General features: G+C 41.2%; 2 protein-coding genes across 4 annotated transcripts in view; both read left to right on the top strand.

The window, feature by feature from the left end:
* LOC138627533 (mitochondrial adenyl nucleotide antiporter SLC25A23-like) overlaps positions 1-14678 on the top strand; it is a 17319-nt gene extending 2641 nt beyond the window's left edge. For 2 of the 3 annotated variants that reach the window (XM_069709939.1, XM_069709938.1), the window contains 9 exons: positions 3551-3674; positions 3805-3892; positions 5704-5815; positions 6129-6287; positions 9820-9972; positions 10199-10312; positions 11415-11582; positions 11732-11882; positions 12258-14678. In XM_069709939.1, coding sequence (XP_069566040.1) covers positions 3551-3674; positions 3805-3892; positions 5704-5815; positions 6129-6287; positions 9820-9972; positions 10199-10312; positions 11415-11582; positions 11732-11882; positions 12258-12439 — 1251 coding nt within the window. In that variant the 3' untranslated portion in view covers positions 12440-14678. Of the gene's footprint in view, positions 1-3550; positions 3675-3804; positions 3893-3965; positions 5567-5703; positions 5816-6128; positions 6288-9819; positions 9973-10198; positions 10313-11414; positions 11583-11731; positions 11883-12257 lie in introns of those variants that run through there. The other variant, XM_069709940.1, reaches the window with a different exon arrangement.
* Positions 14679-16432: 1754 nt separating this feature from the next.
* LOC138627497 (actin-related protein 2/3 complex subunit 1A-A) lies at positions 16433-26356 on the top strand. The gene is made up of 10 exons (XM_069709872.1): positions 16433-16549; positions 17255-17390; positions 18950-19054; positions 20334-20556; positions 20798-20905; positions 22243-22449; positions 23582-23657; positions 24038-24228; positions 24872-24962; positions 25690-26356. Exons 2-10 carry the CDS (start codon positions 17327-17329, stop codon positions 25693-25695), a joined length of 1071 nt encoding a protein of 356 aa, XP_069565973.1. The 5' UTR covers positions 16433-16549; positions 17255-17326; the 3' UTR covers positions 25696-26356.
* Positions 26357-26737: the final 381 nt, after the last annotated feature.

Genomic DNA, 26737 nt, shown 5'->3' with positions numbered 1-26737 from the left:
ATTCTGCATACAGACAACAGCTGATGGTGCATCTAGGACACCTCACGATGTCCCGAAAACAGAACTCTTTACCTTCTGTTGCATCATGTGACAACTTCCACAATGTGTCCATGAAATTAACCACCACTCTTCCTCACACGAGCTCCTCAGACTTTTAATCTGCCATCAGTTTATACTTTCTTTCCTAAAGTGTGGCATGTTTCTCTTTGCCTGCAGTAAAGTGCTTCTATCGTGCAGAGACTGTATTCAAGGGTCCAGCACCAGCTCTGTCCCCCACACAGTCTGTTGGTCCTCTTCTCCATCCATGTCCACGGTGGGAGGAGTCTCACACAGCCTTTCTGTTGTTTTCTTATACATATGATCAGCCTCTCGACTGATTTTATTCTGTCATAACACTAAATACTTAGAAATAAAATGCTGCCAACAGAAACAACCTTTTTATTCCAGGCTTTTCTCTGAACAACAGAAGTGACTGTGACATTAACCGTAATCCTCTCTTCAATTAGCAGTACCAAAGAACAGTGCAGTCAGGTCCCTTCAGTCTGTCATTTCATGTCAGTTAGCAGCCTCTCACAGGTCAATGACTAATTTGTGTGGCCTGGTTATAACACCATATAAAGACAACCTGCTCCAGTTTGCAGAGGAATCTAACCCTTTGTGGATGAATATTTTAACAGTGTGTTTGTAACACGAGCTTGCCACCATGCTGAGCCTGTCTAACTCCTGATTTGCCAGTCTGCCTCTCACATCACTTTATTGTAATCGATATACTTCTGCATTCACGTCGAAAGCAGACAGTTGTTGAAATGGTGATGAAAACGGCAGCAGGACTTTTTTAAGATCTCAAACACACCATCCAGTCCCTGCACACCTTAGTGTCGATGACTCAGAGACCTTTTCTGCTGCTGGACATTTACAACCTGTAACCTTGGTTCTACCAGAGCCTCCACTTGTACTGTGGTATTAGGTTCCTCTTCTTCCTTGTTTCCATTGTGTTTTACAGAGCAAGGGGCTCATTTATCAACCAAGTTTGTACAGCTTCATGCTGTACATCCATTTCAACACATAACATCTCATGTATCACTTTCTTCTTCTGCTTCAAAACGTGCATGAGCACATTGAGAGCGTCTCCTGAGCAGGTCTACCAACACATAGACCAGTCAATAAAGCACATATAAATAAACGCCAACCATACGGTAAAGCTTGTCATAATACATATATTGTGAATTGTTTTTCTGTTTTTGATTTGAAAAAAAAAAACAAGATTTGTTCAGAATAAATGATTTCATTGATGTTTCTATTTTATCTTGTTTATCTCATTTAGCAGTAGGCTACTATTTCATCCCTATTTACAAATTTACATGACGGTATAAAACTGTATTATTGCTAAATTCTGTTAATTTCAGGTGGTGATATTAGGGATTTCACATAAATAACTGTTTTTTTCTTTTTAGGAAAACATAGCATCCAGTAAAATGTAAGGATTTATTAGAGAAGAGCAATGCTGTTGTGTCAGATCGGCTGTTCCTGCTCCGGTGTGATAAACTCGGATAGCTGGAGAACTGCTCAGAAGGTTCTTCACATCGTTGTCCAAAGGAGCGAGAGGCTACTACTCTTTTTTCTTCTAAGTTGGCACTACAGAGAGTTCCTACAGTCAAATAAACACGGTCCTGACCTTTGTGAGCATAGATTCACAAGTCTAACAAGGCTTTATTCAACAAGTCCTCTATACAAAATACTTTACTGTCATTTGCTTCCAAAATTGCTGATACTTTCAGATCTGCTTTCACCTCTTTGAATACAGTTAAAAGCTTTCCTCAAGCTTCACAGCCATCATGCAGGTCTTTGGATGGTAATTAGCTGAAAGTACTTTGACTTTTGAAGACTCTTGTGTTAAGAGGTGCTCAGTGGTTGACGACTGTTCCCAGCAAACTGGTCAGAGTGTAGTCTGAACATCACAGAGCTGCTGTTGACTTGGACCGGCTCAGTAGGACCTTTAGAAAGAGGATCCAAACACAGGGCTCCGGTTGAAAACACAAGCTTTTATTGTGCTTGTAAGAGTCAGTGGAGGGAGAAGATGTGGGAATGACCGGCTGCGGACAATTAGAAAATAAAAAATGTCACTCCAGACTACATATGGCAAATTACTGAAGGGGAGGAAAGTTTCGGAAAAAATGTACAAACCTTTGAGAAAAATTCTGATCTGCACCAAAACCTAGTGCATCGTTCCTTCTGGTGAAAAGTTGTTAGTGTCCTCATTATAAATGGATGAACAAATGAGACTGAAATTAAAGCTGTTTGTTGTCAGTCTCACCATCACTTTAGAGTAACTTTGCTGAATGTCCTTATCTTTGAACTGAGGACATTAAAAAAAATGTCCAAAAAAAATGTATTGTTAATACCTCATTAAAAGGGGCGGCACGGTGGTGCAGTGGTTAGCACTGTCACCTCACAGCAAAAAAGGTTCCTGGTTCGAATCCGGTCCTGGACCTTTCTGTGCGGAGTTTGCATGTTCTCCCTGTGCTTGCGTGGGTTCTCTCCGGGTTCTCCGGCTTCCTCCCATCATCCAAAAACATGCACCTCAGGTCAGGTTACCTGGCGCCGCGCTAGTGGCAGCCTGCTGCAGCATCTCCCCCTGAGAGCCCCCCTGCTGTAGTGAAGAAATTTCCCCTCGGGGATCAATAAAGTGTATAAAATAAAGTGTATCAAACCTGGAGTGTTTCAGAAAGATGGTATATATCTAAAACAAAAAGCCTCGAGGACTCTCCAGTATTGTACTGAGTGACCTCATTGGTTGAGTACAAACAGACACAAAACAACTTCATGAAACTACATTTCCTATTGTGAATTTGAAATTCAGTAATAGTTTGTTGAAATCAAACCTACTTTTTAAAGATTCTGGTTCCTCTATCACTGTATCAATTTTTTTTCAAATTACCACAACATAATAAATTAGTAATATCTACAAATAAGATGACTTTCAATGTTTTGAAGACCTCACATCAAATACTGTAACTACAAAATACACAGCAGGGGGTAAAACTGAGTCTTAACGCTCCATAATAATCAATACAATTTACACAGAGAAAAGATATAACATAGAAACCAAAAACTGATGTTTGTGGTTGATAAACAATTGCTAGTCATTGCTGTCAGTGGACAATAAGTAATTAATTCCTTTTTCTTTTGTTTTCTAGAGATTTAAATGTTACTCCTCCACTAACTTCCCCACTTTATGGTTAGAAGAGTAGACATGAGGACTGTAAAAACTGCTCTTGTATTCTGTCTTTCTTTGTCTCTGTCCGACTCAAGAGAGGAGAGATAATGTTGACAGCCAGGTAAGAAGTAGTTTACTTACTGATCGTCACAGGGAGCACAGCGTGTTACAGTCTGTCCTCCCCTCACCCCCCCACCCTCGATCCCCCGACCCCTCCGTCACCTTCCTCCACGTTGTCTGCATCACCAACACATCCTGACCTGCTCCATCCCCCTCCTGAGGATGATGTATACTTGCTGCTGAATGACGGAGTTTCACTGTCTGCACCAACAGATCGTCCTCGAGAGCGACATCAACCATGATGGTTTGCTGGATTTCCAGGAGTTCTCTCAGTACCTCCGGGCTCATGAGAAAAGGCTGTGGATCATGTTCCACAGCCTGGACCGCAACAATGATGGTGTGTGCACGCTTAACATCTGCAAGCACACACACACAGACCTAAAATACACTTAATATCATCTTTACATGGAATGAACAAACACACCACTGTTAACGAAGGTGTTCACGCTCTCTGTTCGGTTTTGTAGGACGAATTGATGTGGGAGAGATTCAGCACACGCTGCACAAGCTTGGCATGGAGGTCACCATGGAGCAGGCCTCCAGAATACTGCAGAGGTGTGTGTGTGTGTGTGTGTGTGTGTGTGTGTGTGTGTGTGTGTGTGTGTGTGTGTGTGTGTGTGTGTGTGTGTGTGTGTGTGTGTGTGTGTGTGTGTGTGTGTGTGTGTGTGTGTGTGTGTGTGTGTGTGTGTGTGTGAGACAGCAGAAAATAAAACAGTAAATAGCCAAAAACAAATGTAAAAAAGGAATTTGTGTCCATTTAAAAGAAAAACATTTTTTTGATATTGCTTAGACCCCAAATGATAAAGAAGTAAAGAAGTAGGATATGACTATATGACTATGACTATATAGATTATTGAAGAAAACAAAACAAAAAATCTGCATGAATGACAATAATGTGATATACTGTCCAGCTCTGACCTCATGATTCAGACAGCTGCAGGCCTGGACCTTTAAGAGAAGCATAAAAAAGAACTACATTTGTTTTACCAACCCTGCAATCAGACAAAAATAAACCTTCGTCATGATGGACTCATATCTGTCGCAAAGTCGGTGACTTCATGCAGGTTTCAACTTCAGCTGTTTTTAACATAACTGTTTTGTACTAAATATATCCTTATTATGAAATCCACAGTCCTATGATTGTGTACCTCAACAAAACAAGTGAGAACATGAGTGAGGCCTGTCCCTCGACAACGGTAGATGACACATCATGGAGCTGTTGGAGTATATCAAGTATTTGGTCTGGGGGCAGTGTGTGTGTGTGTGTGTGTGTGTGTGTGTGTGTGTGTGTGTGTGTGTGTGTGTGTGTGTGTGTGTGTGTGTGTGTGTATCACCACCCTGGCATTACAGGGAATCTGGTGTATCGGTTATTAAAATGCAACCTGCCACCATTTGTGGGAGCTTGCAGAGTGTGTCACATTGAATAAAGAGGTTGTCTGGTACAATGACTATTATGGATGTTTCATCGTTGTGCTTCATCTCTGTTTCATCCGATTTGGTCGAGCTGTCGTTGAGAATGTTTAGAACAGGTTCAAAGACCTCAGTGTCTCTGACTCAGTTATAAAGATTTACTTGCTGTGATTTACAGTTTTTGTAGGTGGAAGTGTCCTTTCTTGCTGTTTTTCTAATCTCATTCTGGCCTGGTGATGACAACAAAAAGACTAATTTTATTTCAAAACCGTGTCAGGTGTCTCAGCTACAGAGCTCAAGGTTGTTTAGTTCGGCCTCAGCTGTAGAGCTGTTTGAATGAATTTGGGGATGTTGCTTTTTGTGGACATTTACAAAGTATCTGTAGTATTAATACGATGAAAAATAGTTCATATCAAAGAGACATAGCTTGTCACATGTGCTTATTATCAGCCATAAAGGGTGTCAACTTGACAGCTGTATGTCTGTCTGTCTGTCTGTTTCTATGTGTGCACCATTGTTGCCAACTACTTCAATGGAAAGTAGTTCAACTTGGTGCTTTCTGTTCTCACATGCACTTTATTTTTAACCATATTCACAATAAAGCTTTTCACATTTACATATTTTCCAAGGGACGAGAATGAAATACTGACTGAAATGCAGTCCATTAAAACTACATATTAACCAGTAATGGCTTCCTATCCCAACTTTTAATGTGTATGCTGTTGGTCCTCTATGTGGCAACAAACCAACCCAACCTGCTGAGGCCTGAACTTTACAGGACCTCCGACCAACATGTTAGCAGCAGCTAGAAGTAAAATGGTAAATACATTCAGTTTCTGTCTCCACAAGTGGAATTACAAACTTAACCAAACAGATCTAAATGTTGACAGTTCAAATTAATAAAAAAAAAAAATTGTTGTAACAAATTGTAATTATCTGGTGTAACTTTCTCCCAGCATGGACAGGGATGGCACCATGACCATTAACTGGAACGAATGGCGTGATCACTTCCTGTTTAACCCTCTCCACAACATGGAGGAGATTGTCCACCACTGGAAACACTCTCATGTGAGTTACCAGTTCCCAGTAATGATAAAGTGTCCAGTTAATAACAGTGATAACATCCTGACAATAAATACATTTTGCACTTCTAAGAAGAGAAGCAGGAGGTAGCGTTAACTTACAAAGCATAACAACACTGTGAACTACAGTGTGTTCATCCATAACTTAAATTCTGAAGAAAGAAAAGATGAATTTAGATGAATCTTTTGGCAAGTAATGGTACTGAAGAAGAACCAAAACTCTCCATTGCAGTATACTATTTACTGAAGGGTTATCCAACAACTATAGGTTGGGCCTTTAATTTCTAATGTTGTTATAGATGTTTGACATTGGGGAACACCTGACGGTGCCAGATGAGTTCTCGGAGCGAGAGCGGCGATCTGGTCTGGTGTGGAGGCAGCTGGTTGCTGGAGCCATGGCAGGGGCGGTGTCCCGCACCGGAACTGCTCCTCTGGACCGCCTCAAAGTCTTCCTGCAGGTGGGTCATCTCACTGTCACACTGGTACAAAGTTAACTAGAATAATCACCTGGCCACCTAAGTCCATACCTGTCCAAACTCATATAGATGGTGCTGCAAAGAATCAATAAATCCTAAAACATGGATGCTTCACACACATCTTCCATCCTGATGGAATAGAAAATCTACACAATCACCACAATTTCAAAGTGGACACCCAATTTTAGTGTCATAGATTCAGCATCTGACATAAATGTGAAGTGTTGAAAAATGGACAGAAAAGTATCCTATTAGATATTTGTGCAATATGTTGTCATAATTATGGTATGAATTATTGAGTTGTGTTCACAAACATGTTTTTTGAGGTAACAGTTACCTTTAACCACCAAATTTGAATCATATCAAATATGAGTCAACGTGAATCACTTCATCGTTGAGTCCAAGTGAACGCTGGTGTCAAATTTGAAGAAAGTCACTCAAGGTGTTCCTGTCATGATATGTGGTGTGAGCAGACCCAATGCAGCACGGACAACAGCAGAACTTCAGGTAAGGATATTTATTTCTAAAACACAGGTTATCAGACAGGCTGGACCGGACGGTCCTCTAGACCAGAACAGCACGTCAGGCAGGATTGACTGGGTGGTACCCGAGGCCCGACTCAGGGTAACAGACAGGATCGACTGGGTGGTACCCGAGGCCCGACTCAGGGTAACAGACAGGATCGACTGGGTGGTACCCGAGGCCCGACTCAGGAGAACAGACAGGATCGACTGGGTGGTACCCGAGGCCCGACTCAGGAGAACAGACAGGATCGACTGGGTGGTACCCGAGGCCCAGGACAAAAACAGAGAAACCACAGAGACAGACAGGAAATCCTGACAGTTCCTGGGAGAACACTTTCACAAGAATGGGAAAGTAGCGTGGTCAAGGTGACTTTGAACTTCGACTGAGAACATTTAATTAGTAAATCCTTGAGTCAAAGTGAACGTTTCTTCAGCTGGTTTGGTGGAGCACAGCTATGTGAATATATGTTACAGCCATTCAAGTGGGTCTCGGACACTTTTATTTCGTCAAAGTAGCTCTAAAAGGAAAAAAAGCCCAGTTATATATACTGATTCATGAACAGACACAGATAAGTGCACATCCAGAGAAAGATTTCAGACTTTTATTCCCAGACTTTACACCTTCTAGACTTCACTGATAAAACTGCATATGGATAGAAGTGATTCTTTTATCACAAACTCAGGGGGCAAAATAATTTATCTTGTGGTTCTACAATGTGTGAACTTCATAGCTAACACAGATACAAATACAAAGCCAACATTATTTAAACTAAGGGCTTTGACCTACACACATGCTCTGAGCACACACTCTCCCAACACTCTGGCACACAATAGCACAAAGCGAATGACCTGCTTATTCCCCCGTCCTGTAGGCGAGTGTTGGCGGCTCTTTACAGCTCCTGACTGCAGTCAGAACGTCCAAATGACACCTGCTGCTCTCTTGTATCAACCGTTGCCTATATATGTTTATATATTTTTATTCTGTTGTCAAATAACTTAAGGAGTTGAAAATATTGTCTGATTGTGAGAAACCAACATGTTACCTGTAATGAAAAGCTTGTCAGAGATACAGTGGCATTTCATTACAATAAGATATTTTAAATTTGGTATTATGTAGGAGTATTCCCACCTCCACTAATAGATGGATCAGATGAGCTGGTATCACGCCACTGTGGCTAGCAGGAAAAAAATATCATCACGTTCTTCAATTTGATCTTTTCATTCTTTGAGAAACAGCTGTACACAGTGAAAGTACTGCTGCGACAACTCAACTCCATCTAAGCAAATGTAGTGTTGTGGCAGTATTAAAATATCAGTCTGTCCTTCACATGCTGCCCTGATACTCACTCAAAGAAATAAAACAAAGCACATGGTGGGTAGTTCGGGTGGGCGGTTGGAACGGTCTCAGTAAAAACATAGGCAGGTTGGCTCGGCTGTGTTCAATGACTGAAGCATCACAAAACATTTAGATATCAGAGGAATGACTGAAATCAATCAGCAGCACTTTAAAGTGGATTTCTGGATAAATACCCACTGGGCCATCATGCAGCATTATGTTACTGTAAGTGGGTTCAGTGACAGTGGATGGGGACAACTGGACTAGAATGTGCAGAGCTTCATAGCTTCTTTAAGTTCACTGTTGTGGCTTCTGGTTCACAACTTTACAGTTTTGGTTCATTCTCACTGCTGTTGTAGCACATTTTAACTTCAGTCTGCAGTTGTTTTAAGTGAACAGAATTAGATAAAGACACCGTACACTACCTGATCAGCAGCAAAACCGCGGTGAGCAACTAAAGAGGCAGAAACTCTGTCAAAAGTAGGTTAGGACCAAAACACAGCTAAAAGATTAACACAGATTAACAGGGTTGAACTCAATTACACAACACAGCAGCAGATGTTTAGTTAAGAGAAAGATTTACTTACTAATGTGGACAAAACCAGGTAACAGAGTCCACAGTCCAAAATGAAAACAAGGTCCAGTAAATGAATAAAAACTAGTTCTATGCAACACTTAAACTGGCCTGACATGATAACTAATGGAGAAACACAGACTGGGACCTCTGATGGGTGAAAGGAGTGACATATTCTGTGTTCCCGATGGCATACTTACATACTAACACTCACTATTTTGAACACATCAGTGTGTTCACACTGTCAGCACAGAAACATGCAGAACACTACCAGTACCAGGATGATGAACTCAAAACAGTCTGACACGCTCGACACTTTCCAGCCACCGCCTTGGCTACGTAGAGGAAGGGGCGGGGCCACCGGCGTAAAGGACTTTCAAATTAAGGCATCTGAAGAAGCTGCAGCTGCTCCTGAACATAAAAGTGTTTCTTTTCCACTGCTGCTGCTGGACAGATGAATCAGTGTGTTTATTGACAGGACACAAAAACACGCTGATTTCTGGGTAAAATAATGAAAACTGCAGATATGTCGGGTGAGGTTCGGATGTGATGGTTATTTCCACTAAGTGCAGATGGGCAAGTATGAGTCCTAACATGTAAGATTGCTATTTGTTAGTGTACTAAGGGAAGAATATAATTAAACCACGACAGAGGGACCTACATTCATGTGGACACATTTTCACATGATCATTTTGGACTGCAGTTCTTCCATTTATGACTGTTGACCTTTGTGACAGCAGCACTGGTCACCTTCACCTTCCTGGAGGATTGTACAAGATACTGCTTTATTTTTCAAAAAACAAGAAAAGCTGTGGCCAGAGGTCCACAGACCAAACCAAATGGTCAGGGCAAGATAATTAATCTGTCATGGTTACCTCATCACAGATCAACAAATTTGAATTGATGCATTATCTACAAAATCTTTATCAAGAAAACCGTTTTCTTCATATTCAGTTTTTTTGATTGCACCAGCGCCCAGCTGGGGTTTGGATCTGCACACTGTCCACCATCCCCAGTAACCCTTTAAACACAGCACATGTTGCAACAATACACCTGACCTGTGAGTGTTTGTGTGTCCAGGTACACGGCTCTTCATCTCGGGGGATGAATCTGTGGTCCGGCCTGAGGGGGATGGTCCAGGAGGGAGGCATCTCTTCACTCTGGAGGGGAAATGGAATCAATGTCCTCAAGATTGCCCCTGAATCTGCCATTAAGTTTATGGCCTATGAACAGGTCAGTTCACTGGAGCCAATCAACGACAAAGTGAAAAGAAGGATGTGATTTGGAAGTCTTGGATAGTTTTAATAAATCCTGCATCATATATAACAGGACAATAAAATACTGTATTCGCTGTCCCTTTGCAGAGGAGAATATCATTACTACTCTTCTATGCCCTCATGACGTCTTCCATACCTTATGCTTTCCTCTCCTCCTGTTCCTCACTCTGCTCTTATTCTAGATAAAGTGGATGATCCGAGGCAGTAGAGAGGGGGCCAGTTTAAGGGTACAAGAGAGGTTCATTGCTGGCTCTCTGGCAGGAGCTACTGCCCAGACCATCATTTACCCCATGGAGGTAAGTATCAAATTTGTGTTGAGTCGTCAGTCATTCCCGCTTGATGATTAGCTTCTCTCAGGTTTCCCTTATTGGATCCTTTTATTGTGTGTTACAGTCCTGACTGTGAGTATGTCGTCGGTTCAGACACTTTGGAACATTCAGTTTGATAAATTAAATCATGGGAACTCCATCAATGTGCCAAGTCCTAGCTTCACTTTGAGTAGGTGTACATCAGAAGCAATATCTTTGTCTTTAACTGCTAGATCCAGTTAGATAAAATATGGTTCTTCTTCAATGGTAATTCTTCAGCTTAAGACTCATTGACCAAAGTTGACAACCAGCCACAACCTTATATATGAGTAGAAATCAGCTCCTCAGTTATTATGGAGGATTAATGAGTAACGCTAATGAATTTTGAAATTGGTCTCTTCCTTGCAAATTCCTTTAATATTAATCTATCCTGAGTGTCACTCACCAAGATAATGACCTCTTACATAATGAAACTTTGTTGGCAAAGAATGCAGAGTTTAACTTCACATCAAACAGGAGTAGTTTCTTTAAATTGAAGCCGGTAGCATAATGATTAAACATACAAACTAGACTTTTGTAAAATCTTGGGTGCTGCTACACGGCAGAGAAATGACCTCAACAGAACATAACTGAACTAATACCACTTCACTTCAGTCTGAAGTAGCAACAACAGAAAACAAAATGACTCAAATAAAAACAGAAGGAAAACTTCTCCAATTTACCAGTTGATTTATGCTCCAAACTGAGTAGTGACCAAAAGAATGAGAGCAGACAGGAGGTCGAAATAAGTATTTTTGCAGAGTGTCTGAGCTCACTTATAGTTTTAGTTGAATGAGGAGATCCCGACTACGTAGAAGAATGTCTGGGATACTCTGCTCAGTCTGCTGCTTCCGAAAACCACACAGAAAATGGATGGATGGAAAAGGAGCTCTTGATGCTATTTCGGTTCCCCTTTAAGAATACAAGGATTAGTTCTATCGCCTTTGTCCAGTTGAAAAAAACACCTCCTGTTCCTGTTTCTCCTCACTCCTATAACAGAATCGAAATACTTTTATTTTCCTCCCTCTTGCCCCGTTCCCGTTCCGGGTAGGTACTGAAAACTCGTCTGACATTAAGGAAGACAGGACAATACTCAGGTATGGCTGATTGTGCCAGACAGATACTGAAGAAAGAGGGCCTCCGAGCTTTCTACAGGGGTTACCTGCCAAACACATTGGGCATCATCCCCTACGCTGGCATCGACTTGGCTGTGTACGAGGTATGTACTGTGTGGGGCTTTTTGACCATTTGATTTTGAAATGAGTGAAATGTGTTCATTTACAATCATTTCTTTTCCCTTCCCTTCTTTTTCTCTTCCCCCCTCTTCTTCTTCATTGCCTAAACCTTTCTCACTGCTCATACTTACAGACTCTTAAGAACGCCTGGCTCCAACGGTTCTGTGTAGATTCAGCAGACCCCGGAGTTTTGGTTCTGCTGGGCTGCGGTACCGTCTCCAGCACCTGTGGCCAACTGGCATCTTATCCTCTCGCTCTCATCCGGACACGCATGCAGGCACAAGGTGAGATGAGTACAGTCCAGTAACTATTTCAGCTTAGATATCCCTCGAGGGCACTTCAATGATGGCAGAACTGTGACCCTCCAATTGGAAGGACCTACAAACAGCCCTCAAACTAGAGTCTTACATTACCTTTGGCGATTGAATATATTTATTATCAGATGTCTTTTATGATTCTTGTGGCTGTTTTTTATCAGTTTTATATTGATTGTGTAATTGTGTTGCTTTGTTTCCAGGTTGTGTTCTTGTGATTGTTTCTTGTTCTCAGGAATGTCTTCGAACAGAGATCTTTATCTCCATGAGACTTCCTGATTAAATAAAGTTGAAATAAATGAATATGTGTGCATCTTTAACCCTCTCCTGTTCCTTTCTTTTCAGCCATCACTGAAGGTAAACCCAAGCTGACCATGGTGGGCCAGTTCAAATACATCATATCTCACGAAGGTGTGCCGGGCCTGTACCGAGGCATCACCCCCAACTTCCTCAAAGTCGTCCCCGCGGTCAGCATCTCCTACGTGGTGTATGAGCACATGAAGAAGGTCCTAGGGGTGGGTTACTGACTAAGAGGGACAACCGGACAAAATGGACAGTGAAGGCAAAGACATATTATGCTTGAGATGAGAGGTGACGATTCAGCTCCTCTAAAGAAAATGAATGGAAGTCTACGGAGAGGAGGGAGGGGTCATTTCTCACATGTCTGCTGGACTTCCTGTTAACACTGGTTCAAGCTTGTGCAATTTACAGGTAGTATGTCAGTAGGTAATTCTCATCTGTGGAATTTGAAGAGAATATTCTCTTTGGCACGATTATGTAACATGCATAGACTACAAACAAAAGCTGCCAGGCTATTTGTATTGGAATTAGCATCTTGACATCTTTCCGTTCCTGGAAACAAACGGCTGTTTGTTCCTGCTGGCTAAGTTGATGATGGCTGGAGTTTTGTTATAATTACTTTTATGGCTGCTCATGTAACCATGGCAACTACCGAAAAAGCACCAAGCATGAATAGAGGGAGCTCAATTCACTCATTCAAATTCAATTTTCTACACTGGGCTTATAAACAAAGTTTGTCATATTAGTTAGAAATACTTCATAATTTAGTCAAATTGTTTTCCACTTCCTGTAGATTATGATAATAGAGTGAGCTACTAAATTACTGCAACCAAATTCCAAACAGTAAGAACAAATTACACTCTTTCTTTATCAACACCTTTAAAAGAAACTTGTGGAAAAATAAAATACTTCCTGGATAGGAGCTCAGGTATTCTGCACGATGCGATGTCCTTGTTCCATCCCGGACATTGTAGTTGACCATATCACTCCGAGGGTGAAACCAGTGTCACCAAACCAGCACTTTTATATCGTTCATCACTGAACTTCAGCTTCATCATAGAGCGATGTGGAATCTCACGTTGGTTTTATGTTGGTAGCTCTAAACACAAATGCATCTGCTGTGTCTGCTCAGTGGACTTTTCCAGACAAACCTTTAATATGCTGAAGAGTTACAGGGTTTGTTTGGTCTGAGAGTGCAGCTCGTAGGTCGCTTTTCTTTATCTGTAGTGTCACAGAGAATTGTGAAGCGGTATCAGCAGTCTGGAGTACATGGACGGTCTTGATTTATAAAATGCACTGTCCTCATAGAGTAAAGAATGCAAAGCGTAACTCATGAATAGAGGTGTGAGTAAGTCTCCTCTATTTTCATAGTGACTGAAAAGGTGCAGCTGATTAACAATAATGTGTGTGGGAAGTCTCTGTCAGCCAGATAAATCATGAAGCTGAACACATTTACTGAATTTTACCAGTTCACCACTGAGATCCATCAACCTTCCGACAATCTAATATTTACCTCCAGCTTCTGACAGAAAATACCTGAAACTGAAATCTCTCCAAAATGCCTGTAAGGGAATGTGCAAAAATGATTAGGAGGTCATGGGGTCAGTATATTATTTTGCCATATAGAAATATTACAATCCCCTGCCTACCCTGGACATTTTTGTAAATTCCCCAGGTACATCTTGAGTTGGGATTGTTTTGTTCAAACTACTTTTTCTGAGGTCAAGAATGAGCTGTCATGCTAAATTTCACATCTCTCCAGTTAAGAGCTCCAGAAAAGATTTGTTTGTTACAGTTGGTGTCGAATCAAAGGTGAACAAAGTGGGTGAACTAATGAAAACACCCACCTGGAGTTCATCACCCTCCGCAGTGATGTGAACACATGACTGCTACGATCACTTCTGTATGTTCTCTCAGCATTTTTGCATGTGGAGGTGGATTATGGTCATTCCAGATTTTCCAAACAACTGATTTTCTAACTAATCCTATATTTTCTAAACTGAAAGCATATTGAACTATTTTCTGTACCTTGCTCCCTGCACCGGAGCTTCAACCAAAATAACCTGAGCTGCAAGTGTCAGACGATGAGGGTGAATGAGAGTGATGGAGTTTGTATCTGTGCATGATTTTTATCATATTTAGCTCTAACTTGAATTTGAACTGCACAAAAACTTTCTATAGTAGTTTGTTGGTGCGGTTCTGATGCTGCTGCATGTAAAGTGTAAAGGGAGTGGTGTTACACTCATATAGACAATGAATGTCATTATTTGCATGGCACACAAGGATAGATCATCTATATTATTATGCTTATGAATGCCTTTTTTCCTTACTTTTTTTTTCAGTTTCCCTCCCTTGCAAGCGTACTTGGCTTCATTAAAAATATGAGCACCAAAGGGATTACATCTTGGATTTCCAATAAAGACTAAAGGCATGAACACGTTTATAAAAGAACGTGAGCACCACAGATTTCTGAGTGGCTTGGATTGTTTCTAACGTAATGGGCTTCCACATGGGAAGGAAAAAACGATTGTCGGAGGATACGAGAGCCGTAGTTGCACTGCATGACGTCCACCAAGTAGGTTCCCTGACCTGAATCCAACACAACACCTTGGAGGGGAATATTGGATTTTTAGTGGCCAAAAGATAGTTTGGAGCAGGAAAAAGTTCACTAACATCATTTATTATCACGTTCATAATGTCTGAATAAATCTGTTTTATTTAATCTTAGCTTTCATTAAAGTATAAATTGTTTCACACTGGCATACACAATGGCATGAACCTGACTTCATGTGTGGAGCCTCCATGCCAATAAGTAAAGTACATCCCTACGTGATGAGTGGAGGCCACACCTGGTTGAAAACCTCACAACTTGTTCTGTTAATTGGTAACAGGTCAGTAACATGATTGGGTATAAAAAAATTTTTTAAAAAAGCTTCTCAGGCAGTCTATTTGCAGTAAACACGTGTTTCACTGTGAAAGACTGCGTGGGCAAATAGTGCAACAATCTTAGAATAATGTTCCTGAATGGGATTTCATCATCTATGGTAGAGAACTCAGAAATCTCTGTACGCAAGGGAGGCAGAAAGTCATTATTGGATGGCTGTGATCTCTGGGCCGTCAGGCTGCACTGCATTAAAAACAGAAATCATTGCATGGGCTCAGGAACACTTCCAAATTGAATTTATTGTGCATCTGAGGAGCAGTCTGAGGAGGTGTGTTTTTAGTTTTTAGACTTTCTGCTATCCTGATGTCATTGGGGAGCTCATTCTACCATTTAGGAGCTAACGTTCAGGAACACGATCAAACTGTGTTTTCCTGCGATCTGAAATTCATCTCTGAAATTCTGGAGAACTTCAGAACTGATGAAGGCTTTCGGATGAGAGGTGCACCATCTTAAAGAATTTTAAGCAAGTCCAGTTGCGTTTGGATAACTCTAAAATGTCATCATCTCTCTCGCCATTCACCTCCTTGAGATGGATTGTTGCCTGTCTGCCTCTGGACGCATGGATCCATTAGGATTTTCCTTCAATCTTAACTCATCTACGATCCAATCAACAGACAGGAAAAGGGATTGTTTCCCTGAGAGTGCAGCTTTAACTCTCAGAACAGATCTCACAATGCATACACAACGACAAAGACATCCATATCTATATCAGATCTATTGTCTAACAATCATTATGAGTACATTTATCCTTGGTTAGCAGTCAGAGTCATAGCCAGTGTATCATAGAAGAGATGCTTTCTCTGGACATCCTGATTCCATCCTTTACTCCAAACTATTACTTTCACCAATGATTTGTTTATTGTGACTTGCACGTTCATGGTGTCTCTGTAATACTTATGCTAATCTGTCAAACTCCTCGTTGTCCACAAGTGTTGTCTCCCACCTCCGCCTGGATTCCTTCATGATAAAAGTGTCACCTCAAAAACAAACCAACAAAAACAACAACAATGTAACCAGTAGGCTATTTGAGAAAAAAGGTGGCAGCATATAGTGATAAATGTAATAGATAATTTACAAATAATGTAACTAACATCTAAAGTTTCAAAGATAAAGGATATGTTGAGAGGATTGTTTTCAAATGAATTGTTGTGTAAATTGGTGGCTGCGGCTCTATGCTGCCTGGAGACATTTATTCCCAACAAACTGGCTACGGAGATCTTGCTCAACAGCTATTAGCAGACACACCCACCTTTCTCTCACTCCCTTCAGTTATGCCACAGTCACTTCCTTCAACAGACCAGAGAGCACAGCTCTATTCGCGTCGACTGCCCAGAGTCCACGAATACAGCCACCGCCACTATTAGTTCAACCTGAACACACATACACAGAAAAGGTAGGTGAGGCTCTCAGCCCTCGTTGTTTTCATCAGATCTAATCAGCTTGCTTCGTTTCTGATTGCTGGTTAACCTGTTTAATGCTTAACATGCGACCTGTACAGCTATGAGCAAATGTTATCCCATTTCACGCTTTCTAATGTCTGTCTAATCTAATAGATTCTGCTCTACTCTGCTAATGTCTTGTTTAAGGCAGGTTAAAAACAATAAGACCAACAAAAACAATACTTGAAATGTGCCTCTGTGTTACTGATAGTTAGTATTCTCTTAAAATTGATCAGACTGTTGGTCATTAACTGGCATATTATTAAAAAATATCCCAAGTTTTCCTCCAGCCAGGATCAGATTTTTTTACTGGGCGAAGTCACACAGACACAACAGTTAAAAGATGTTTGCACAGTGTGCACCAACCTGATAAGGGTGTAGTTATCTCAGTCTTTACTCACATAGCTAACGATGAATGACATGAAGTCTACCCATGAAGGGAGTTTACACACTTTTTCAGGACTAAGTTTTCAGGTATACATCGGAGTAATACCAAACTGATGTAAGGGTGACATCACACAAGATAGCCGAAATATGTATCAAATGTATAATGTATGAAAATCTAATGCTGCCAATTGTATGCCTCACTACTCGCATTGTTTTCAACCTAAATTTCACAAACCAGCTGTTCTTTGTCATAAGAAATCTTTCTCTTAAAGTGTCTCCCTGTCAGCGTGCAGCAACACATCAACAGGCCACATTCCAGCCGCCTCGCCTGCCTCTGCTCAGACATGTCGCTGTACAGTTTTGGCCTGGAGCCACTCTCCTGCCACACCTGGAACAAAGACAGGACCCGTAGGTGAAACAGCATACTGTCTAACCTGCTTGCATTTCCATCTAGAATAACAAACCCATGCACATAAATAAATGCAACTACCCTATTCTTTCTCCATGAGTTGTGGGTTCAGTACAGCGTGGGACCAAACTTGAAGTGCAGCCTGCTGATACAATTTCTTCTTCCTGTAATTGCATTAATGTTGACGGGAGAACCACAGAGAATCAGGTTATCAATACAGGAAATGGACTCAGAGCTTTAATGCGTCTGACTGCACTCCAGCTGCAGCATGACGACTACTGTAAGGCCTGTTTACGCCTGCCTTTAACATGTGTCCTGGGAAAGCACTAGAAATAATATCTAATTAATAAAAAAAATATTGTGTGTGATTCTGCTTAGTGAAGTTGAACTGTACAGAAACTCAGAGATTTACTGAACTGGTGGCTATGAAGCAGCTGTTACATGGAAGGAGACACATGCGACCTACCTGACACTTGTTTCACCAAAGACCCTGTTGATTTATTTGTTTCCTTCCCGAGTTAGTTTGCCTCCTCTCTAATTTCTGACACATCAGACCACAACTGTGGAAGAGCCCTCATCACACTCGCAGAGTTCATTTATCCAGCAACAGATCAAAAACCCGCTGGACTTTAAAAAAAATCTAAACCTGAAACAACATGATCAGGTTGTGTAGTCATTCATTCAAAAAGCTCTGCGGTTCAGACATTTATAAATGTAAAATACGTGGGTTAAAGGCTAAAAAACAGAGTGAACAAGGAAGGCTCATTATGTTACCTGCCTGTTGCTTTGACTCCCTCGTCTTTCTGTGCATGTTCACATGTTTTTTCACTTGATTATTTATGTGATGTATGTGGATTTTTTTTTGTGTGCATATAGAGCAGAGAAGTGAGATCTGATCACAAGTGGTCACTTGGGATGCATGAATTACCCTAGAGGATAAAATAAAGGATCTATCTATCTACAGTATGTGGAGACACTCTAATGCCAGGTCTGAACACATGTACTCCGAGTGCACTTGATTTGGATCACCCCAGATAGGCCACAAGTTAATGTCAGGTCTTAACCGGGATTACTCCTGTTACACTGCAGTCTATTGTCACTGACCTCACTACATTTTTAGTAGGAATGACACCAGGATCACTGTTTCTGTTTGCCAATAAATTCACTTCTGAGAACATCGACCATTAAGTGATTATTGAACTTTGGTTGATAATAAGAAAATTAACCTAAAATTCAATGACTTTCAACAATTTCTCCATCATCACTATCCAGCCAAAATGTTTCATACCAGACAACATGACAGCATCAACTGCTGTGGGCAGATTCCTGTGGGATTTTAAATATAAATAATTGTTCATTCTCCCAAGAGAATCCTTTTGCATCGTCCTCACAGCATTGCACTCATGATAACTGTCATGTCATTATTTGCACATTCAAAAGATAAAATCTATTAAATTTGTGACCCTGTGGCTTTAGAAATGTCTGATCTATTAGGCTTCACATTTCTGTATCATTGTTGTGCTGTTGCAGCATAAAGTGATGACATATTTGGTTGCAGAGATCGCTGTGAGTCCGAACAACAATGTGGTGAACATCTATGAGAAGAAAGGCAAAGACTGGGTCAAGATCCATGAGCTGACTGAGCACAGCGGGAGAATCACAGGTAATGAAACAGTCACTGAAGAGCTGATATCACTTCTTTCATATACATATATATATATATATATATATATATATATATATATATATATAAATCATATATAAACAACAAGGTCACTGCTGCGGGGCATTAATCCTAAGTGATCTGAAAAACCTCAAGTTCACTGGGTGTCATCTGTTTGTTTTTTTGTAAATTGAAATTTTGCAACTGAAAGTTCATTTATGACGTTTTGAATAATGACCTGATGAAATAGATCTGAATGTCCGCCTTGTAGCTTTTGTCAAAAACGTTTATAAAAGGATGAGAGTTGAGGACAGCGTGCTGCATTTCTTTAGGTCGTAGTTTTTGCTCCAACACATGTTGGATTTTTAAGAATATTGTGAAAAAAACAAGAACAAAGTAACAACAACAATAACAAAATATGTAATTGGCATCTAAAAATATGATTGAACACAGAGATTGAACAGCATTTAGTGCACCTATTTTAGTTTTGGGGGTGGCTGACACCCAGCTGTTAGAGCAGGTTGTCCACTAATCAGAAGGTTGATGGTTCGATCCCCAGCTCCTATTGTCCACATGCCTAAGTGTCCTTTGGCAAGGTACTGAACTCTATTGCTCCCGATGGTGCACCGTTAGTATGTGAATGTATTTCTGATGGCGATCATCTTGCATAGCAGCTCAGCCTCATTAGTGGGTGGATGGGAAAGTGTAGGCAAAGTGTGTACTAATCGGAAGGTTGGTGGTTCGATCCCCAGCTCCTCCTGTCCACATGTCTAAGTGTCCTTGAGCAAGACACTGAACCCGAAGTTGCTCCTGATGGTGAACCATCGGTGTGTGAATGTTCTCCTGATGGTGAACCATCAGTGTGTGAATGTTCTCCTGATGGTGAACCATCGGTGTGTGAATGTTCTCCTGATGGCGAACCATCGGTGTGTGAATGTTCTCCTGATGGTGAACCATCGGTGTGTGAATGTTCTCCTGATGGTGAACCATCGGTGTGTGAATGTTCTCCTGATGGTGAACCATCGGTGTGTGAATGTTCTCCTGATGACAGCACCTTGCATGGTGATCTGTCTCATTAGTGTGTGAATGGAAAACCATGTTAAAGAGCTTTGAGACCAAAAGGTGATAAAGACCTTCATAAGTGTAAGACAATTTATCATCTACCATTTTGATGATTCTGAATTAATGGAACAAATAAAAATAAAAAACAATCAAGTAAAAGATATGATAAAATGCGTATTCACTGTTCCAAACATTAGCCTCGTATGTACGTCCGCAGGCATCGACTGGGCCCCGAAGTCCAACCGCATCGTGACCTGTGCCTCCGACCGTAACGCCTACGTGTGGACCCTGAAGGACGGCGTGTGGAAGCCCACCCTGGTCCTGGTGCGCATCAACCGCGCAGCCACCTGCGTGAAGTGGTCGCCGCTGGAGAACAAGTTCGCCCTGGGCAGCGGCGCTCGACTCATCTCTGTCTGCTACTTCGAGAAGGAGAATGACTGGTGAGCAGTAGAGCATCAAATCTGAACTATAAGTTTTGCACATAAGACTTTATGATATTGGTTTTCAAGGCCTGAAGTATTTCAGTGGGAGAACTGGAGCCTGAGAATGGTGAAGGACCACCACATTAAGTCCAGAGCAAAATATCTGTCAGCTTTTCAAACTTTACTTCACACACAGGTTGCCATGACTTTTGCGAAGTACATTTAAATACAAGGTTTTAGCATTCGTTGTTTCCTTTAGGTGGCTGAGTAAGCACATAAAGAAGGCCATTCGTTCCACAGTCCTGAGTCTGGACTGGCATCCCAACAACATCCTGCTGGCAACTGGGTCTGCAGACTTCCACTGCAGGTGAGACTCTGATGTAGAGGAGGGCGATCGGACTGAAGTCTTAGTTCTACACAAAAAGAGCCAGAGAACAACACTTCCACAAAACAAAAGTGGACAGAAATGCATTTTAACTTCTAGGAGGACAGCCTGTGGGCATGTGATCCAGATCAAACATACGCCAACATGTTTCTCACTCCTACTTGCACCAAATGGTGTGATGACATAATCAGGGAGCGAGTCTTAGAAAGGACACTTTTCGCAATAGTCACCAGGACACACGTGTGGAATAATCTGCTGATGATAGTCCTGAACAGTTGCACTTTTCCCATTTTAAAAATGAATGGGGGATATGAAGACTTTTGTATGACACAACAACCAGAAACTGAGGCAGTCAAAGTAGGAATATTAAAAGAATTATCAGAGTTCATTATAGGTGTTTTTGTCACTTACAAACTTAAGGTTCTCAAAATGTGGGGGAGGATGGGACAATGTGTTTGTGCTAATCAAAAGGAAATCAGTACGACAGAACTCAGCCTGTCTGTTCCAAACCTCTGAAAACAGACTCAGAAAGGACCAGACTTGCTCTTCAAAAAAAGACACTCCATGAAAATAAATAGAGATGGCACCAACTAATATTCCTAGTATTTCAGGATGCACGTTAACTTTGTGAGTAAAACTGAAAGGTGCCCCACTTACCTGTTGTCCTCCAGCACACACCTTTTATATACTGATCTCATCCTGCAACAGACTGATTGCAGCACTAAAGCTTTGTCCTTCTTCCATTCATAAGATACGAACTGTCCTTCTTGCATTTGGCAGCTGCGACTGTGTTGACTTTAAGGCAGGATTATGTGTTCTGCGTCTTTTTCTATTATTATAGTTTGCTCTTTGTAAAATGTGGCGCTCTGCTGCCAGTACACTTGTCCATGTTTGTGATGGATCAGATGTTCTCTTTTATGTGACATGCTTATGGCTGCATTAAGAAACCAGTTGATAACCACCTTGTTGGGATCTCTTAGCGTGATCATGTCCCGGGTATGTTGAACCTGCTTCATGGGACAGGCTGCTGGGGAGGGAGGGAAGAAATCCTTTACAAGCACTTTGCCGAATACCAGGCACGTGAAATAAAATGATACATTTGTGAGCTGTTCTTCAAGGTTCACATCTTAATGAGGAAGTCGTACGTCTGGGTTTTTGAAGCCACAGGTTGTGAAGTTACCTTGTTTGTTTTGATCTTTTCATGAGGTTTGTTAACAGAATTATAGAATAAGAAATAAAACCATAGAATAATTCTAGGCGGGGATAAAGTGGCATCTTGGGGTCGCAGATTTCAACCAACGGATCTCCGTGCTTCTCAGGGTTTTCTCGGCCTACATCAAGGACATCGAGGACAAGCCTGGACCCACTGCTTGGGGGGCCAAGATGCCCTTTGGGGAGCTCCTGCTGGAGCATAAGGACTGTGGCGGGTGGGTGCACAGCGTGTCCTTCTCCTCCAGCGGAGACCAGCTGGCCTGGGTGGCACACAACAGCAGCATCACTGTGGTCGATGCGGCACAGGGGAAGGAGTGAGTACTGCTGCCACATCACTTATTCCACCAGGATGACCAGTGGTGTCAAATACTGTCATCAGAGTCAGGGCCCTCCGTGAACAGCAGATTTGAAGAAAGAAATCAGTAGTGACAAAGGTTCAAGGTTCATTTATTTGTCATTCCGACCATATCCATATAATACACACACTGTGGGACGAGATCACGTTTCTCAGGACCAGGGTGCACAGGTAATTATCTAAAAATTCCTGAACACACAACTAAAATGTGTTGCTAAAAACATACATAAAACATAGCTCAGACACAGAATTCGAAGACAATAATAGAACTACAGAGAGTACGAGTAAGAGGTAGTAAATACAATACTTAAAATACAGTGGCAAGTATGTCCTGTAGTAAAAGGCTCAGTAGAGCAGCATGAATAGAGTCCAACAAGGTGCCGAGTGTTCCATGTTTAACAGTCTTATGTGGAAAGAAACTGTTAAGACAGAGAGAGTCGATCCATTCTGGGCCGGTGGGAACGGGTCGTGGTTGGATCACCGAGTGGTGCGTACGAAAGTACTTGTATGGAAGAAAAAGTCAGTGCTGACTGTTTTTTTAGACAAATCTGCAGGTTTCAGGCATCACTGAGGGACCTGGCTGATTGACCTCTGTCTTGAAACCGATTTCAAATGCATCCCAAATAAGTAAAGAAGGGTTTTATGAGTAACTTCACTGTGATCAGTTAATGAGAGGGAATGTCTCTACCTGCATCTCACTATTTAGACAGATCAGCTGTGGTACGAATTGGACAAACGTTGACCAAACACCATGTCACATGGCTTAAAAACTGACAGGAAGTGATCCACAAACGTGCAAAACTTGTTTCATGTTTACAAATGTTTAAATATCACTATTTACATTTGTAAAGCCTACACTATATCATTTACATTTGAAATAATAATGCATGTTTGCAGAATATTTTATGTATATTAGATTATTATTCTATAATTTTACACAACTCAAAGGAAAACATGCATGTTTGATGGCAATGAGATATTTGTGGATCATGGTACACTTTTGTGAATGGCTGTTAATATTCAGTAACATAAATATTCAGGAATCTAATTTCTTTCACTACATGTTTGACATGACGTCCTGCTGTGCTCAGGGTAACCCAGCTGACCACTGACCGTCTGCCACTGTCGAGCATCCTCTATGTCAGCCCCACTGAGATCGTTGCTGCGGTAACTACTTCCTGCTCCGTGCTCGTGTGTGCATGCTCTAAACTCCATGCTCTCCAACCCTCTCCTCAATCTTAACCCCAACTTTAACCATCCTGCAAAAGAACAACCAATCACAGGCAGACTGTCGTTCCCGCTGATCCAATCTTGCAGCAGCCATTTTGTTGTTTTGTTTGTCTCCTCTCTTTTTTCTTTGATATGTTTTTGCAGCTATTTCAAAGAATAAAACTACTTTAGTGACTCTGAGGGCTTATTTTAGAAAGTTTTGTGCAATAACACAAGGATGACTCATTTCAATGTCACGCCGTCATGCTGCTCAGCTAACGTTTTTAAAACGTGCTTCAGTATACACTTGTGCCATTAATCTCTTGTGTCAATTTCAGGGTCATGACTGTTGCCCCTACCAGTTCACATATAAGGGTCCGGGCACTCTGGAGTTTGTGAAGAAGCTGGACATCCCCAAGCAGACATCGAAGGGCAGCATGTCCGCCATGCAACACTTCCGCAACCTGGACAAGAGGGCCACTGAGGAGGACGACAACGAGCTGAACACCCTTCACCAGAACAGCATCACGTAAGGGACGCTGCTGATTTTCACCAAAGACGCTCTCAGTTTAACAGCAACATATTTTAACTTTATTGGATGTCATTCTAAATATTTCACTCATATATCTCTTTTTCTGTCATTTAACTACTGTTGATTCATATAAGAATAAAATTCCCAGAGGACATTTTAAAAACATTTAACAAGTTGGCCCTACAATCAAGTCACAGTTCTTGGTGTGGATCTGGACCCAACAGCACCACCACATGGTCACTATGGTTTGTCTCTCAACCCCTGAACCAAAAGCAAAGTTTCTGATTTTCTGGCTAATCTGAATGTTTTGCACCTGGCCGGGCGTCCTGACATCCTCAGTGAAACTACTTCCTCACAGAAGAGCATCTATTGGCACATTTCAGACATATTGCCTTTATGTGTTGACATTAATACCAAACTGAGCCCCAGTTATATCTGTACAAAAGCAGATAAATCCCAAACAAGATAGCTGCTATCTTTTTTTTCATCACAGTTGTTATTTAATATTTTACAGTTCATTCAGTGCCAAACTGGACGTTTCCTGCGATGCCTGCTGGCAGCTTTCTAGTGTGATTACAATAGAAAAGAAAGCCTGTTTAGCTTGGCTTTTGTAAGCTTTGCATTGTGTTGTGTTGTGCAGGCAGCTGTGTATTGTATCAGGGGAGAAAGCCAAAGTAGAGAAGTACAGCAGTGTGGGTCTGGATGGAGCCATGGTCATCTGGGATTTTAAGGTACATGTGTCAAACTCTTATCTTCAGTGCAAAGAGAAGATGAGCTTCAGTAATCTGACTGCAGAGATTAGAACTCAGTTGTGTTTTAGTGCATTTGAACCAATTACCCTTTGATGTGAGGTTAATTGGTACTAATGACGGTAAATGCTTTTCAAATTGGTTTATAGAATATTTCCTTTGGTGGAAATGAGTCATATGAAAGTATAATGGGAAACTTTAAAATAAATATCTTAACTTGTGGCAGCTGATGTAAAGAGTGCTGGATGCAGTTGAAAACTTTGGGGGGGGAAGTGAGCAAGTGTAATTTGAATTTAGATCATTTTCTCAAAGAATTTGTGTTTTGACTCATTTTCCTTCACAGACACTGAGAACAATTAGTGCACTCAATGAATTCATGTAATTTGTATGATAGTTGAAGCCATCTTAATGGCTGCCAGTACAGGGATACTTCATGATATCTCTGATTCCCAGATGATTTATCAGTGCATAACTCCAGTCAGGAGTTAGTTACAGATCATCGCATTGAGCAAATATTACATGAAGGCTGTGAAATGTCATGTTTGATTCCAGAAAGCCGTGATCATGTTGACAATATACTGAAGGAAGCAATCTACTGCATGTGTGCTACCAGTGTCAGCTGTCAGCTGTAATACAGCATGTAATACTACTCTCATGCGTCAATATAGCCCAGAGGATCAACTAACATGTGTGTCCTCTTATTTTGCAGCACTGAGTCCACACAGGTTGTCAGTCCTTGAGGTCTCGGAGGATCAAACGCATCCTCATATCATCATCTGTTTTTGAGCGACTGAAAAACATGTTCTTTTGTATTTTGAATAAATAAACAGGCCAATGTAAGGACATTATAATGACTAACTCTTCACATTCATGTTGTGTATTCATTGTGTTTCATATTAGTTTTTTTTCCTACGACCTGTGTTGAACCATATTTATGTCCAGTGATGTGTGAAAATAAGGTTTTAGGTTTAGATTCTTGTCCTTCATGTAATACCATCAGAGAGGTGTCTGGTTGTCCTGGACTCAATCTACAGCAGGACAACAAACCCAAACAGTCATTAAGAACTATCTTCAGCCTGAAGAAGAAACCCTGCAGGAAATGGTCAGACCTTCACAGAGCCCCAATCTCAAGATCCTGGAGTCGGTCCGGGATGATGCATGAAGACAGAGAAGACAGTGAGACAGCCTGAATCCACAGAGGAACTGTGGCAAATTCACCAAGAGCTTTATGCTGCTTGATTCCTCATCATTGACATTCTTCTCTCTTTCTTCACAAGCTTCTCAACTCCAGGGAAGTGCCATCACTTGAGTAGTAGTGCCGTTTAAAACAAGTACATTGTCAAATTATGTTTTAATAAAATAAATACAAAGATTAATGAATGCAGATGCTTTGAATGCTTACATGAAACCAAATACAAGTGTTGAATCATAATACACTCAGTACTTTAGTGGACTGAGACTGTGTTCACAGCGTGTTGTCAATCAATTCTCACCCTTGGAACGTCCAACTGCAGCGTTTTAGTGTCAAAAGGTTTTAGAGATAAAAACGTTTCTGTTAATAACGTTCTTCATCACATGATAATGAATCTTACAGGTTTATTTTCTGGTCGAGAAGTTGCATTATTGTGAAAATATGTAAGTAGGTTCGGTCCCTTGACGGAGACTTTCTCAGAACAACACACTTGTTTGTGTATACAGGCCAAATAACTTTAAGAAAGACATTATGTTCAGCAGTTATAAACTAGCCTATTCAAACT

The sequence above is a fragment of the Brachyistius frenatus genome, unplaced genomic scaffold (genome assembly GCF_029030835.1).
Source record: "Brachyistius frenatus isolate BFR_SWC_R1_liver_20210118 unplaced genomic scaffold, ASM2903083v1 Contig_87, whole genome shotgun sequence".
Lineage (NCBI taxonomy): Eukaryota > Metazoa > Chordata > Actinopteri > Embiotocidae > Brachyistius > Brachyistius frenatus.
Note: the sequence above shows the minus strand (reverse complement) of the source record. Positions and strands in the feature narration are given on the sequence as shown.

Coding starts and splice junctions, on each gene's coding strand:
- LOC138627497 (XM_069709872.1), top strand. CDS start 17,327: ATGTCGCTGTACAGTTTTGGCCTGGAGCCACTCTCCTGCCACACCTGG. Junction 17,391..18,949: donor CTGGAACAAAGACAGGACCC/GTAGGTGAAACA, acceptor ATTTGGTTGCAG/AGATCGCTGTGAGTCCGAAC. Junction 24,229..24,871: donor CTTCACCAGAACAGCATCAC/GTAAGGGACGCT, acceptor TGTGTTGTGCAG/GCAGCTGTGTATTGTATCAG.